General features: G+C 36.7%; 1 protein-coding gene across 1 annotated transcript; it reads left to right on the forward strand.

Moving 5' to 3' along the window:
- The first annotated feature begins 1,088 nt into the window (after positions 1-1,088).
- Positions 1,089-2,061, forward strand: LOC107606922 (coatomer subunit gamma-like). Its single transcript, XM_016308925.1, has 4 exons — positions 1,089-1,213; positions 1,482-1,566; positions 1,716-1,942; positions 2,031-2,061. Exons 1-4 carry the CDS (start codon positions 1,089-1,091, stop codon positions 2,059-2,061), a joined length of 468 nt encoding a protein of 155 aa, XP_016164411.1.
- Positions 2,062-16,060: the final 13,999 nt, after the last annotated feature.

Raw genomic sequence — 16,060 nt, forward strand, 5'->3', positions numbered from 1 at the left:
ACAGAAGTTTATTTAGTTAGCAGAGATTTAAAAGCATTTGAAACCAAATTTTAGGGAGAATTTTAGTAGAGTATTTACCACTGGTTCTGTTGCTTCTCCAGAAATCCGTTCAAGCATCATTTTCTTTGTCCAATGGGCCACCCAAGGTGCTGGGGGAGCCTCAGGTGCAAATGGGCGAGGGAACTTGGTTTCGTGAAAGTATATCAGCATCAACACGAAAACACAGCCATCAACAGACTATTTCTTCCCCTTTCTTTTGTTTTCAACTCCTTTCATCAAGAAGTTGAGAACATGTTTTGCCCAATCCCATTCTCGAATGTTGTCCACATGAAAGATTGGTGGCTTATGGATTGGAGAGGGCACACTTACTGTTGTGGGCAGCAAGAAGCACTTTTGTATGAAGACAACAAAAGTCCTCTTGAACTTTTTCTGGTTTTCCTCCCCTTCTATGCTCACATCTAGCACCATGGTTGTCAAACTCGCGAGTTAACTCGTAAACTCGTACGAGTTTACGAGTTTAGGTAGTGGAATTGAGTTGACTCGGACACAAACTTGTTTCTGGGAAGACTCGGCTAGACTCGGACAGAATCGCTCAAACTCGCGAGTTTTCTAGCGAGTCAGCGAGTTTGAATTCGGTGCCCATTTTCGCCAAAACGGCGTCGTTTTAGGCCCGGAAAAAAAACCCTACAGCTAACCACTAACCCACCCAAACCCAGTAAGAGTGTAAGTGTGTAACCCTAATTTTGAAACCCTCACACTCCACCAGCACCAAGCCATCAGCCCATCACTGCTCACTGCCTCACCCTCACTCTTTTCTTCTTCTCCAACGTCGGTGAATCGCCACCATCTACCGGCACCGTCGTCTGTGCCGCCACGCAGAGGCCAAACGTCGGACGGATCCTCATCCCTCGCCTGTCGCCTCGCCTCATCCTTCATCTCTCATCAAGCGCAGAGTCGCAGAGTCAGAGCCCACCAGCCACCACCACGCAGTGAAGGTTCCTCACTTCCTCGTCGACACCAACCCACCACCACGCAGAGGCCACGCAGAGTCGCAGAGCCCACCACCACGCAGTGAAGGTTTACCGCCCATGTTCTACCATCGTCGGCCGTCGCACTCCTCCCTATTCTGCTTCACTGCGTTTGCCTCCCCTCCCCTGTTCGTCGCCATTGTTCTTCACTGCCGATCTGCTTCAATTCTACCCTGTTCTCCAAGGTAATTTTTTTAAACAAATTCAAATATTAACAATCTTGGTATCAATTCTGCAATGTTAGTTCTGAATTGCTGATGTTAACTTTTTAAAATTTTTTAGTTTAGTTTAAATCCTACACATAATTGGTTAATGAGATTTGATATGTTGAAAAAAAATTAAACTGATGCTGCTTCATTTTGTTTTTATAACAACAAGTATATGAGATCTGATATTGTTATTGAATTTTACTTGGTTATTTTTTCTTTAGTGCTCTGTTTTCTTAGCTTAAAGGACAAATTCCAGTGAAGATTGTAGTTTGTTTGTCGACTATGGAATGAAAATATGTCCTAGAATTCATGTTGTTATTATTATGAGGGTATCAAACTATAGTGAATTAAAGTAGATTGAGGGAGGAATAATGAAATGTATTTGCTTATTTAACCTTTGCTTATTTTGAATCAAATATTGGCCTCAGAATTATTCCTAAGCATTGATTCCTAATGAGTATTGCTATGAACTTTGCAGGTTGCAATGACACATCCAATGGCTGTAACTAACTGCAACATCGACATGGAAAGTTTAATTTCTGACCAGAACAGAAGCATTGCTACACTTTCTATTACCACTCTTTTAAAGACAGGAAATGAATCAAGTGTAGAAGGTCTTATGAAGCAAATTACAAATTTCATGTCTGATATTGCTGATGAATTCAAAATTGTTGTTGTAGAAGCAATGAGATCATTGTGCTTAAAGTTCCCTTTAAAAAATTGTTTTCTTTTGTGTTTTGGTTGTGTCTTATGAAGCTTTGATTGTGTGATTGTGTGTTTTATGTTGAACTAGATACATACTTGTGAAGGATTTAAATGTGTGATCTAGAGTACTTGTTGTAACTTGTAATTGTAGTATTATGTTAATTTATATGTTTTGATGTTGAAATTGTTAAGTTTGAATATCTATATCTGTGTAAATATATATATATATATATATATATATATATATATATATATATTATACATGATATATATATTTTTATAAAAAATGTATAACAGGTAAACTCGTACGAGTCTACGAGTCGAGTCTAGGTCAGCTCCACAAGTTTACCTAGACTCGCGAGTTTGACAACCTTATCTAGCACATTCCTTGTCTTCTGGATTCAGGTTGTTGTAGTCAACCTTATCATCAAAACGATTACCTACAATATTTTTGTAGCACAAATCAGTAAAAAAGCTCAGTTTAATTTTCTGTAAACCAATGAACTGAAAATAAGCAGTAAGTGTTGGTTATGCCCAGGGTAGCTGCTACTTTCCGAGGAGTTATGTATATTCTGCCCTGGAGAGTTTTCAAGCATCCTTTCAATTCATCAAAGTGATCAATCAATTCTCTCAATAGCGCATGAGAGACATTCATTTCTGGGACATTTGTCAGGGCACCAAATCCCATTTCTTTCACTATATCTTTCTTTTCTTGAGTCATATCCATATACACTGTTGCCATTACTTTTGTTTGGCATATGCAATAATGAGTTTTTTGCAAGTTTTGAAACAGTGAGGATATATTTATAATACAAATAGATATTATTCGAATGAAAGCGGATAAATATATTTAATGTGCTTACGTTATAGTGCGGCTTCATTGTTGCCATTGTATTGTTCTGTTTTGCTGTAAGGAAAATATTTGGTCAATACTTCACTCAATACACCAATAAGCACAAGCATGTATATCTTAATTAAGTCAATTAAAAGCAACCGAACAAAGCAAAAGGAAGCCACCGAACCGAATAAAATTTATTTGGCCAAATTTAAAAATATCCACAAAATTTATTCCAAAGCCCTAGTTATACTACTGTAAAAATTCAATCACAGTATTTTAAGAATGCCACCGAACCCAAAAATGTTCATATCAAGAATAAATCGTTTTCAACTTTTAATCATCAAGAATAGTATTTCTCCATGCAAAAGAAGTTCTGAACAGTGTAACAACCAATTTCAAAGTGCTAGTTACACTGTCTACTGAACTGAATGAAAAGAACAATAAATTTCATTCCAAACCCTAGTTATACTGTAGAAATGCATGCACAATAGTTTGATCTACTAAATGAAGAAAATAAATTCAGTAAACCTAAAATGCAACTAGAAGAAGCACGATATTGCAAGATTTCAGATGAACAGTAGTTTTTTTCATACCTTTTGTAGTCTGTGATGCTGTTTTCATTCTTTTTTTGGTTGTTCCTTAAGTAGTGATTTTCGCAGAGAACGTGAATGAAGTTTGAGTAATTTTGAGAGAGATTTGAAGAGACAGAGCGGTTTCGTGTGTGTTGTAGAAGAAGGAACGTTTTTTCATAATGAAGCGCGAATGAAGAGTCGTTTCGTTTATATGGGGCGCGTGAAAGTCATGTTTATTTAATGAGATTGGAAGGGCGTTATTTGTTTTTGGTTTGGGCCAACTTGGTTACATGGATGTGTAGCAGGCCCGTATCTTAGGTTGGATTCTTCAATTTCTTCATGTAACAACCAAAGTAATTTACTCACCTCACTTGAATACACATAAAATCTGAAATTAAATAAAAGGTATGATTTCAAAATTAACTCTAACTAAATTTGAGTTAAATATAAAATCTTAAAAATAAGATAATCAATTTAAATTATATTTGATCTTATTAGAATATATCAAGTTTGATTTAAATTTTAAGTACCTAAAATCTTTTGACAAATTCTAACAATAAATAAAATTTATTTCTAATAAAATAAATTCAAATTTTATTCTTTCTAATGAACTTTAAATGAATTTTTGGGTTTCTTGCTGTCCTTATTTAGTCCAATGGGACTTATGAGTGTCGCCATTTTCAACACAACTCTTTTTTAGATGAATTTTTGGTCTTCTTGATGTCCAAGACCGATATAGTGTAATTTTTTTAATATTCAAATTTTTGAACATGACAAGATTACCACTCTGTCCTTTGACTTTAGAATGACAATGTCCTCTTGAGCACGTATCATTTTCTACCTCTTAAAAATAATTCATTCTCGAATTAGCATATATATCAAAAGAAAAAAAATTAAATACATCAATCATGACTAAAGCATAGTACTCACCCATTAAATTTATCTTGTTGGTATTGTTGTTGATATACTCCAATACTTAGAATGTATCATCTTCTTTAGCACCAAGTATAGTTTTTCAAAAAATTATTCTTTTCTCCAATGAATCCAAATCCAATCTCCTAGTTCAAAGACCATATTTTGATGGTTCTTCTTTACTCATTGAATTGTGGCCACATCCTTCTTGTTAATTATGTTATGAGCGTTTTTTTTTAATGTAAATTTAGTCGTTTTAGTCTTACTTTCACCACCTAAAGTAACATCACTCAAAGTTAAAGGCATCAAATACAAACTAGTAAAAATTATCCATAAATTTAGAGTTATTAATTGCATTCATTATAAGAAAGCTCAATGTCTAACAAATAAATATCCAAATCACTCTTAACTTGCAAGATATGATCACCTAAATAACTAGCATAAGTTAGCATATAATTAATACGTTTGGAAAACAATTCAACAATGTGTGCGAAATGTTTAATATTTTGATATGCATTTAAAAATACTATCATACTAATTTTGTCTACAACAAGAAGTCAAGAACAATGCTATAATTATGTTTCTTAAACCTAGGAAAAAGAAATAGAACATTTATAAAAATATCAATCCATCTAAGAGTAGCAATCACTACAAAAAAGGCTAAGTACCATTGGAATTACTATAGAAAAAATGAATAAAATCCAATGGTAAGTTAATTATCGATGAATTTACTATTGGAAGTAATACGACGGTATATACCTCGCTGGTAACTAGTTACCATCGAATTTTTCGTCCGACAGTAATTATTGTCAGATTCTGCGGCAGATTACCTACCCGAAAAATTTTTTTGTTACCAGTAAATTTTTCCGATGATAATGTTGGCGCCACAATATACTATTTTCTGAACTATTATGTCGGATTATGCCCTCGGTAAATCCGACGGTAATGTTAATATTTTTAAAATATTGTGACAATTTTTTTATTTTTTTATTTAAATTTATTTTTACACAATTAGTGGTCAAATTATAAATAATAGAAACCAATTATGTAATATTATTAAATATCAAATGTTCAAATAAATTAAAAATCAAATAAATCAAATACAATGAAACAGTAAAACAAAGCCCTAAACCCTAAAGATTTTGGTAGTCGTCGTCATCATTCTCGTGGTTTTGCTGAGGCGGCAAAGAAGGCGGTGATGTCTGTGTCCCACCAGTAGCGCCGCTGCCACTAGCGTGCATCTGAGCCTAGTACATCGCCATTTGCTATTTCATCCGCTGAAGTCGCTCCAACTGCTCCCTCCACTCCAGCCTGAGTTCATCCTTGTCCGTCATGCGTGTGAGGATCTTCTGATACCTCTCCTGAGTCTCCTTCATCTTCTGAGCCTGATCGTGAAGGCTTTGGGTAAGCTCCTGCACATGCAACCTCAAATCAATGCCTTCCTCAAGATCGACGGCTTTACTGGTGGCAGAGGCGGACGTGGAGGTTTGGAGGCTGCTGGTGAAGAACAACCCAACCCGTATACACGGTTCTTGTACAGCGCTGAGACGGTCTTGGGCTAAACTGTATTGGGATCGATGACTAAAGCAGCAGAGCCACTGGCGTCCTCCCCACTTTGCTGAGATTGTTAAGTTGCGGCCTCCAGTCTCTACGTGTAGGACTCCTGTATAACGCATGTTATTATGATTAGAATGACAATTGTACAGTTAATTAAAAATTTTATATCACAAGATCATATGTTTACTCAAATAATAATGATCCGCATACCGCTGACCAACAAATCTCTCTTTGTTCTCCTTCAAAGTGTAGGTGTACTTGAAGGTCTCTGCCAATGTCGCATCGCGATCTAACGACTTTGACTTCACATGTTGCATTAAAATAATATGTTAGGATGCCTACTAATGACATGTCAAAGAATATAACTAAGTTAATAATAAAATTAGAAAAGCTATATACTTGCTTGGCCTTAGTCTTCATGAAGGTTGCTGAGCTACCAGTATACTTGGACAACCTCCCAGTGAACGTACAGAGCTTTCTTGATTTCTGGGCAGAGCCAAGAAGTGAGGTGGCCGTGCCTCTCACGTACATCCTCCAGCATCTGTTGCAGCCGCCTACCCATACGATGGTCATATATCTTCAAGATGATGAGATCGTGCTCCTTGTCCCATATAAAGTTCAGCTGCACAAAGAAACTTTAAAGTTAATCAAAATATATCGTATTAAACTAAATAGAAGATATAAACTAGTTAAGAAGGTTTGACTATATTAAATTTTTACCTCCCACTTCTAAAACCACCGCTCTCTGGTCTCAGAGGAGATCTTCTTGTAGCTCGGTCATGGATAGTCGTACATCAACTTGATGACGTTGGTCATCTCTTGAGTACATATGTTGTTGTTTGACGCAAACCTATCAACAATTTACAAACAAACCAATATGACAATATGAATTAAAACTTCAGAAGCAAATAACCATAATATATAGAGATTTTTTAGAAATTTTAGTAGAGTTTCATCTATAACTAGAATGTGCCACAAACTCTATCCATCATCAATTAACTTAAACAACACCAATTGTTATCAATCCATGAACACCAATCAATAATCAAGAAGCAAAATTCACTAAATCCACTAAACTATAATCAATAATCAAGAATCAATTAACAAGATATATCAAACACGTTCAACAATTCTAACCTACAACCTTAAATTCACTAAAACTAGTATCAACTATCAAGAATTACTAATCACAATATATCATACACTTCAGCAGTTCAAACATAAAACCGTACAACTATTAAAACTAGAATCAATAATCAACAATCACTAATCACGAGTTATCAAACACTTTCAGCATATAAAAGACTTAAAGTAGTACTCACAAGATTTTGTCATCAGGTCAAATCATTAACCGTACGATGGGAGATAATGGAGGGGCATCAGCTGGCTTGCTTCTGTGAGAGGATTCCAGCACCGTGGCATCCGTTGCTGGAGGTGGCAACGCTGAGATAGTGGCTGCTGACCAGATGGAGGCGACGTTATCGCTGTAGACGCAGGCACATAGTTGGGATTCGGGACCATGATGAACGACTGGTCCGATGCACCAGAAACCTGTTATATTATCGGGGTAGTCGGAGTAGAGAGAGGATCCAAAATTCTTAGCGGTACCAGCAGAAATCCTTTCTCTACTACAACCACGACCATGACCACTAGACTGATCCACAATACCTTTACTAGTCGTCATGTTTGGGAAGAGCATATACCAATTAAAAATATGGTAAACATAATCACTAATCATTCAAAATGCTTAATCGAAATTGTTGACTTGAGAATTTAACTAACTTAATTTGATAATGACAAAAATTATTTTATTGGGTTAACTACCCAATTAGGTCTGATTGCATTTGATTAGTGATGTAGGCCAAAATAAAAAGAAACAGCAGTCCAAATGCAAGAAAACAAAAAACATTGCTAGTAGGTTGTCTAAACAAAGAAAGCCCAAAGAAAACAAAACAAAGAATTCAGCTGGGACAAATTAATCAAATCTAACCCAAGCCCAAACTTCTCACTCAAGTAGATCCCTCCAAGTTGATCCTCCAAAGCCAACGTTCACCTTTCATTCGGTCAGACTCAGAAAAGAGAGAGAGAGAGCTTCGTTCCTCTTGGTCATTTCATCAAAGAAAAAAGAAAGAGAAAGCTTAATAAAAAAGGCAAAAGTCTAATCACCCAAATCCAACCATCTTAGGCTAAGTCAGAAGTTAAATGTGATTTATTTCCCTTTGCATGCATTTTACTTTCTTCCCTTCTTCTCAAACTCTGTCCTACTCCAATTTGGGACAAATGGAGAAAGTGATTTCTGATAATCACTGCTATGAATCAAAGGCCAAATTTGTTTCTTGGGGACAAAGTTCTAACTCAAGGGTTCAGATCTGGGTTTACTATTGAACATCTTTTATCTTTGCTATTCTGATGCATTCGGTCAAGCAAAAAGGGCCTATTCCAAAATTCCTAAATTGAGGATTAATGAAAGAAAGTGAAAAGTGTAACACCCTAACTATCAAAATATCACGCTTTCGGCTGCGCCACTCTAATAGCTCGAGTATTACGACAACTCTTAAAATATTTAATACTAAAATATGAGCTTATTTAAAAACTTAAATCGAATTTTTCAAGACATACATCTATACTTAGAATACAAATTACAATACATACATACATACATACATACATACATATATATATATATATATATATATATATATATATATGTGTGTGTGTGTGTGTGTGTGTGTGTGTGTGTATATATATATATTATTAATTTACAAGCATTACATAATCAAACTCCTATCCCTCTTATAAGAACTTGTAAAGGTAAAGGCGAGGGACAAAGAAACTAATACAACACAACGCATCTTTTAAACAGAAACAAAATAAATAAGCTCTTTCGAACTTCGTCGTCCATATCCTGAAAAGAAAAACCTGTAGGGGAGTAAGAACACCGTCCTCACTGGTTCTCACTATAGGGTTAGAGAACTGCTATAATAAGATACGTAAAATAAAACTATTTTCATAATACAGTGATCGTTGTTCGTCTTATGAATCCTTTTAAAAACCCACTATTAATAATCCAAACATTTTCAAAAACCTTTAGTTAATTACCCAAAATCTGAAATTCATATTTGAATTTGTCAAAACTCCAATTAAACACATTATCTCATAACATATTACGACAAGTACCAAAAAGTAATTTCATCAAACTTACACTGACTCATCCAATCACATCACGGCCTCTAGCCCAACACAAAATCAATCAACACCCAATTCATCAAAATCCGAACCAACAATCACAAACACAAATAATAAGGTTCATACACATTCAAGAACAATTACATCAGGTATAGCAAATAGCAGGTACACAAAATTATTCACATAAGCAAACCAAGTACAATATGCACACCCAAACAATGTCACATAAATGCATATTATGCATGTCTTTCCTACTGGCCGTGAGCTCACGTGTCGGTTACTTTGTCAGAACCTGACACATCCGGTAGCTAACCCGGATATCGTTCTCTTGAAAACCGGTGGGTGGTACACCATCACGAACCCCACCATTGCGAGTGGTACACCACCACGAATCTCGCAAGATCTTCAATTGGAAAACAACACATACATGTGGGCGGTAAACCACCATGAACCCCACAAAATATTCACTTTTAAAAACATGTGGGTGCTACACCACCAAGAACCCCACACAACATTCTCTTTAAAAGCATGTGGGCGGTACACCACCACGAACCCTGCATATGTCTCGACACTGGGCAAGCGGTAAACCACCACGAACCTTGCCAGGTCAAGCTCAAAACAATTCCATTTTCAAATTCATTATAAATCATTCATTCATCTCCAATCATAATCATTCAAAATCATTTATTAAGGCCAGATTCATCATATACATATCACCTTTTCCAAAACCACTTTACTTAAAACAAGTTCTCCTTTCACACAAAACTCAGTTCTTACTTAGCTAAGATTTTCCTCCAAATTAACTTCAAAACCATTTCATATTTAAACTTCTTTCAAGAGACTAAGATAATCGTTTATTAACTAAACCGCACAGCAGAGTCTCGAGACTTTAGGGAGGACGACAACCAATATCTTTCTTTAAAATTATTACATTCCCTGAATCATAATTCCTTAAAATGTAGTTCTGTAAACAAACTCAAAACATAAAACTTTTCTTAATAAATCAAAACTCGAAACCAAATTACTTAAAACAAAATCACTCGGTTTAAATCAAAATCGAAACATAATTCTTTTCTAAATACTTGCACTCAATATAATACTTTCCTTAAAAAGAAATAAAGCTCAATCATAATTCTCTTTTCAACAATTCAATTCAAAACATAATGCGTTATTTTCTTGAATAATTCGAGTAAAATGATATGGTTCTTAAATTCATAATTTTCTAAACAGTATTTCAAAAAGGTTTCAGATTTTATAGAAATTTCGGCAGCACCTCCCCTAAAACTTGGACTTTGCCACCCTTTTTGGGTTCCAACCAAATCATTTCCAAATCAAACCAACCCAAAATCAAATTGTTTTCAACAATTAAACTCATTTTGAAACTTTAAAGAAACAGATTCAACAACCATCTGTTTAACAAAACCAATAATAATTCAATCAAACAAACAATCATTATCATCCAAAACTAGCCAGTCGATGCATAAGACTTATACAATCACTAAAAAGTGTAATTCTCTCATCAATATCTAATTATAACAATTCTAAATATAAAATTGAGTTTTTAGAAAGAAAACCCTACCTCAATAAGTCAAAACTATAAACCAAACACGTCAACGGATCTCTTTTCCTCTCGGCCCGACATCGGTGACAGCTGAAACCATAGCTCCAGCAGTAATTTAAATTCACCAACGTGCAGTAACCAGATCTAGATCCTAAAGCATTAACATCGCAAGAATCTTAACAACATATAATAGAACAACGAATGATAGAGTTCGAAACTGAATCAAAGAATAGCTTACCGTACCAAAGAGGAGCGACTAAACCGAGCAGCCACAACGACAACAACACTCGCTGCAACAACAGCTTAGAGCAAAGGCGAAAGCAGCAGGATAGTGGCTCTGACGGCGGCGTACGACAGAGCAACTCGCGATAAACAATCTCTGGCATAAACAACCTCAGCAACAACTCTTATAGTAACCAGGATTTTGACCAACAATGAGGAAAACCAGAACAAGGCTAAAGCTTACCAAGAAGATGGCGGCTCCAACAGTGGCAAAACGGTGACGGAGCACAGCTCCTTGAACGGCAGGAGAAGAGGCTCACAGCGACGGTGACAATTCGTGATGAGGGTGACGATGGCAGGCTCGTAGCAGACGCTACGCATCTCCCTCTCTCCGGCTAGTTCTCCCTCAGCGTGGCACTCTCCCTCTCGACGACGATGCACACCTGCGTCTCCATGGATGGCGACGAAGCTTCGGCGGCACAACCCCCAACCTGCGGCAGTGGCGGCAACGGCCGGATAGAACTCCCCTTCTTTGCGCAGCTCTCTCTCTTAATGTCACCTCCCTCTCGCGCGAACTCTCCTCTCGGTGGAATTGACGGCGACGACGACCCAACAGAGATGGTGACGGCTTGGTGGCACTGCACAAACGGCGATGTATGCGACAAAGACCATGGTGGCGACACGAGACAGGGCAGAGCACGGTGGCGGCGAGGCACCAGCCCTCCCCTGGCCGGCGCGATCTTCTCCTCTAATTCTCTCTTTTTCTCCGGTGTGTGTGTGTGTTAAACGTTAATGTGGGTGTGTCTTGTGAGGAAGAAGGGAAAGGGGAATGGTGGCTAGGGTTAGAGAAATTAAGGATAGGGTTGTGTTTTGGGAATTTAGGATTTTGATTTGGGAATTAGGGATTTGTGTATAAAATTTGGGGATTTTGGGTTAATCTGAAATCTAATTAAATATCTAAAATTACTATAAAATATTTATTGTATCAAAATACTAATTGATTTGAAATCAAATACTCTAATTGAAATTCTAAGGTAATATAATTAATTTTCTTTATTTATAAAAATATTAGTATTAAATTCCGAAATCTCAATTACTTAAACCAAACCATATAAAATTTTTATTATTCTATATTTGCTAAACTTTATTATTTAAATATAGAAAATAATTCGATAATTATAAAATCAGATAAAACCTTAAATTACTTTAAACTCAATTAATCAAAATTTGCTTTAATTATCTTTAATAAAATAATTTCTGAGGTTAAAGTACTTAATGAATAAATAAATCAAAATTAGCTCTTAATAAGATTTTCTTAAATTTCTGGGTCTTATATCCTACCCACCTTATAAAAATTTTCGTCGTCGAAAATTGATATAAAACGAAAGAGACTTCATATCACTTTACTTTCAAATCCATTTAAGGAAAACAAAAAGATCGCAACATAGATACATACAGTTTCAAATGCTAGAATTTTCATATGGCATAAAGATACAAGGGTATAAATCTTATGCAAAACAGAAGCTACAAGGCAGGCTTGATGTAAAAAATTACAAAACAAACTGGCGCTAAAACGTGATTAACGTCCGTACACTAATCCCGCACCAACTTCATAGATTCAACTTAGATTCAACTTCCCAACTCCATCAATCACTTTTAAATAATTCCTCTGAACTCAAACACTTGTAATTTGTTTCTTTCCCGTTTTTATTAAAAAATTTCTCTACTTTTACTTGTTCATCTTTTTATGTTTATATTTCTTTCTTCATCTTCTCTTTAATTTCTCATTTGTTTCAATTTCTGTAATTTACTTTGCCTCCGGCACATTGCATTTCTTTATTTATTTGTTACTTTCAAACTTTTTTAATTCTTATTGACGATACAATTGCGACATTGAGATACTCACATTTTATTTTAAATATTAACAAAATTTTGAGTAAAATATATAGTTAAAGAAAAAATTACCTAGAAGCTAGAAGAAGCCTTCAACAGAGCACGCAATAGGGAGACACGGAGACAAGGCGCACCTTCGAACGGGATAGTGGCTGCGGTGGAACAGAGCTAGCACCGGCGGTGGCGTGGCTACGCGACGGAGGCTTCCACGTTCGCACGGTGGCTGCACGATTGAAGGGAAGGAAGGTTGCGATGGCTGCTTCGCGATGGAGGGGAAATGACGGAACAGGCGGTGGCTGTTCGAAGTTCCGACGGCAGCGGTAGCAGGCGATGGCTGGACGGATGATCAGGAGATCGATGAGAGGAAACCTGAACCGAGTGTGTGAGAGGCACTAAGGCAGAGGCATATTCTGGATGATGGAATTTGGTTAGGGCTAGTTAGAGTGCAGCACAATTAAACGACGACGCTTGGTTCCTTACTCAAAAACCTATCAGGTCACGCGTACGCATAACTGACGTGTACGCGTCGACGCCTCAATTCTAGTAATGCTACTGCATGGTTCCACAACCCAAGAGTTGTAATGTAACCATGCGGGTGGGGTGCCAAGGGCACAAACCACCCGACACGTACGCATAGCTGACGCGTGCACGTCACCTTGGTTTTTGCCTTTCCACGCGTGAGCGTGGCCGATGCTTACGCGTCACGTCAGTTTCATGAATGCTGCTTGATGAATCCATATTTTACGATATATTTTGCTTTGATTTGAGTGGATTCCATCACATAAACCCACATTTATTCGCCTAAATAGCATGCTTTTCTGAATTCTTTCCTAATTGTGCTTAATTGTGAAAAATATGCTTTTCATGCTTAAATTGCCAATTTTAATTCACTTTTCTCCCATTCGATGCCTTGATATATTTGTTTGAGTGATTTAAGGTTTTGAAGGCAAGAATGGCTTGAGAAAGTGGAAGGAAAGCATACAAAGTGGAAGAATTCAAGAAATGAAGGATTTGGAAAGCTGCCAGCCCTGACCTCTCTGTACTAAATTGGTCATAACTTGAGCTACATATGTCCAAATGAAGCGGTTCTAGCGGCATTGGAAAGCTAATATCAGGGGCTTCAAAATGATATGCAATTTGCTATAGTAGACATAAATCTACCTGTGCGTACTCATAGGTATTTGTGCGTCCGCATAGGTCAATTTTCAGCATATGTGCGGACGCATGCATCTATGCGTCCGCACAGGTCCCTGCACGTGAGCTCATTAATGTAAATCGCTGGGGGCGAATTCTGGGCCTCCAAAACACAATCCAACTCATTTTCTGAAGCTATTTAAGGCCAAAGTGAAGAGGAATGAAGGGGGCAATTAGGTTTAGTTTTTATTATGTTTTCTCTTAGTTTCTAGAGAGAGAAGCTCCCCCTTCTTTCTAGAATTAGGGTTTTATTAGTTAATTTTCTTTTAATTTCACCTTTTAATTCTTATTCTAGTGTAGTTTTATTTATGTTTCCATGTTCTTCTACCTTTTTCTTCTTCATTTCTCTTGTTATTTCCTTTATTTTATCATTTTTATGCTTATGGATACTCTTTGTTTCTTTAATTTTAATTAATGCAAATTTTTCTTTCCATGTCATTTATTGCTTTCTCTAGTTTTTATTGTCATTTTCTTGCTTTGGTAGTTTTAGAATTTATTTTATTGCAATTTAATATTATTTTATTCTCATGCACACCAAGTGTTTGATAAAATGCTTGGCTTAGTTTTCACTTAGTTTTTCTCCACTATTGGCTTGAAATTGTTGACTTTGGCGATCCTTGAGTCATTGATGTCCATTCTTGTTTTATATATTAGAGTGAGTTAGTTGATTTGGTTTCCCTTGACTCTATGTGACCCCTTAGTGTTGACATAGGACTTAGGGATTGAAATTAACTATGCCTATTTGACTTATCTTCGATGTAAGGTTGACTAAGTAGGATTAACTCTTCATAATCATCATATGTTTGTGGTCAATGGCTAGGATAGGTAACCATAGTTCTCAATTACTTGCCAATAGATTTTCTTGCATTTGAAGTTTCCTTTACTTGCATTTAATTGCTTTGACTTTTATTTGCTTTGATGTTTAATTTCTTGCATGTTTAGTTTTCACACTCTTGGTTGAGAAATTGGATGTTTGGATGGAATTGAGTTGTGGATGTCCATTCCGCATTGTGTGGGAATAATTAATTGATTTGGTTTCCATTGACGCTAGTCTTTCACTAAGTAATTAGTGAGTTGACTAGGACTTATGGATTGAGATCAATTATGCTTTTGACTAATTCTTAAGGAGGATTGATTGATTTGGATTGATTCCACACAATTTCCATGCTTGTGATCCATGACTAGGATAGGAATCCTAAACTCCCCAATCCTTACCAAGAGTCCTTTAATTGCTTTCATTTACATTCTTTACATGATCATTTACTTTCTTGCTATTTACATTTCTTGCTTCTCTCTTGCTATTTACATTCCCCATGCTCTCTCTCTCTCATAGCCAATAATTGTACACCTAATTGCAACTCCTAGGGAAGACGACTCGAGAGCTAAATACTCTCAGTTTATATTTATTTTGTATTGTGATAACATTTGATTGATGATCAATTGTTGGGTTAGGACTATACTTGCAATGGCAATCTTATTTTTAGTGTGAAAATCCAACCCAATGCTTTTGGTCGTCATCAAATTTAGCGCTGTTGCCGGGGAATTGCAATGGTATATGTTTTTGGCTATTGTAAATATGTTAATATGTAAATAGCTTGCTTATTGGTTGTCTTTGTTTATGGTTAGGATTGGGATCCCGGAGGACATTGGATATTCTTGCATTAGTGGGGAAGTCAAGCACAAGCCACCATAGCAAGGGCTCTCCCAATTATCTAACTTAAAAACATTAAATAAAAGTATTTGATTGGTTAGCTTAGAATTAGTTTAATTTTGAGATTTGTAAGTTAATTTTGATTTGGATAATGAATTTATGGGTTCTTGCATGTTTTGGTGTTTGGTTTTGATTGAACTAAGACTTGGTACCTTAGAATTTTCAAGAAAAAATTTTTTGCAAAACAGAGCATTTGTGCGGACGCACGTACTTGTGCGTGCGCACAAAACGTTCATTTTCTGCTTCCTGTGCGTGCGCACCGACCTGTGCGCACGCACACGCATGATTTTTCCCTCTGGTCGCAGCGCCAGCACGCCTTGTGCGCACGCGTTCCCCTGCTTTCTGCGACCTATGCGTGCGCACCCACTCGTGCGTACGCACACATACCCTTTTTCGCACCCTCTGTGCGGCCGCACAGACGTGTGCGTCTGCACGCCAACTTGCAACCACTCTGGTGGGAGCGTTGGCACAG

This window comes from Arachis ipaensis, chromosome B7 (assembly GCF_059453495.1).
Source record: "Arachis ipaensis isolate K30076 ecotype BB chromosome B7, ASM5945349v1, whole genome shotgun sequence".
In the NCBI taxonomy this organism is placed as follows: Eukaryota; Viridiplantae; Streptophyta; class Magnoliopsida; order Fabales; family Fabaceae; genus Arachis; species Arachis ipaensis.

Bases quoted from the DNA above. Each gene is read 5' to 3' on its own strand.
- LOC107606922 (XM_016308925.1), top strand. From the start codon at position 1,089: ATGTTCTACCATCGTCGGCCGTCGCACTCCTCCCTATTCTGCTTCACT. The intron at 1,214-1,481 runs GTAATTTTTTTA...CTTAGCTTAAAG, and splicing joins ATTCTACCCTGTTCTCCAAG to GACAAATTCCAGTGAAGATT. The intron at 1,943-2,030 runs GTTCCCTTTAAA...ATGTTGAACTAG, and splicing joins ATGAGATCATTGTGCTTAAA to ATACATACTTGTGAAGGATT.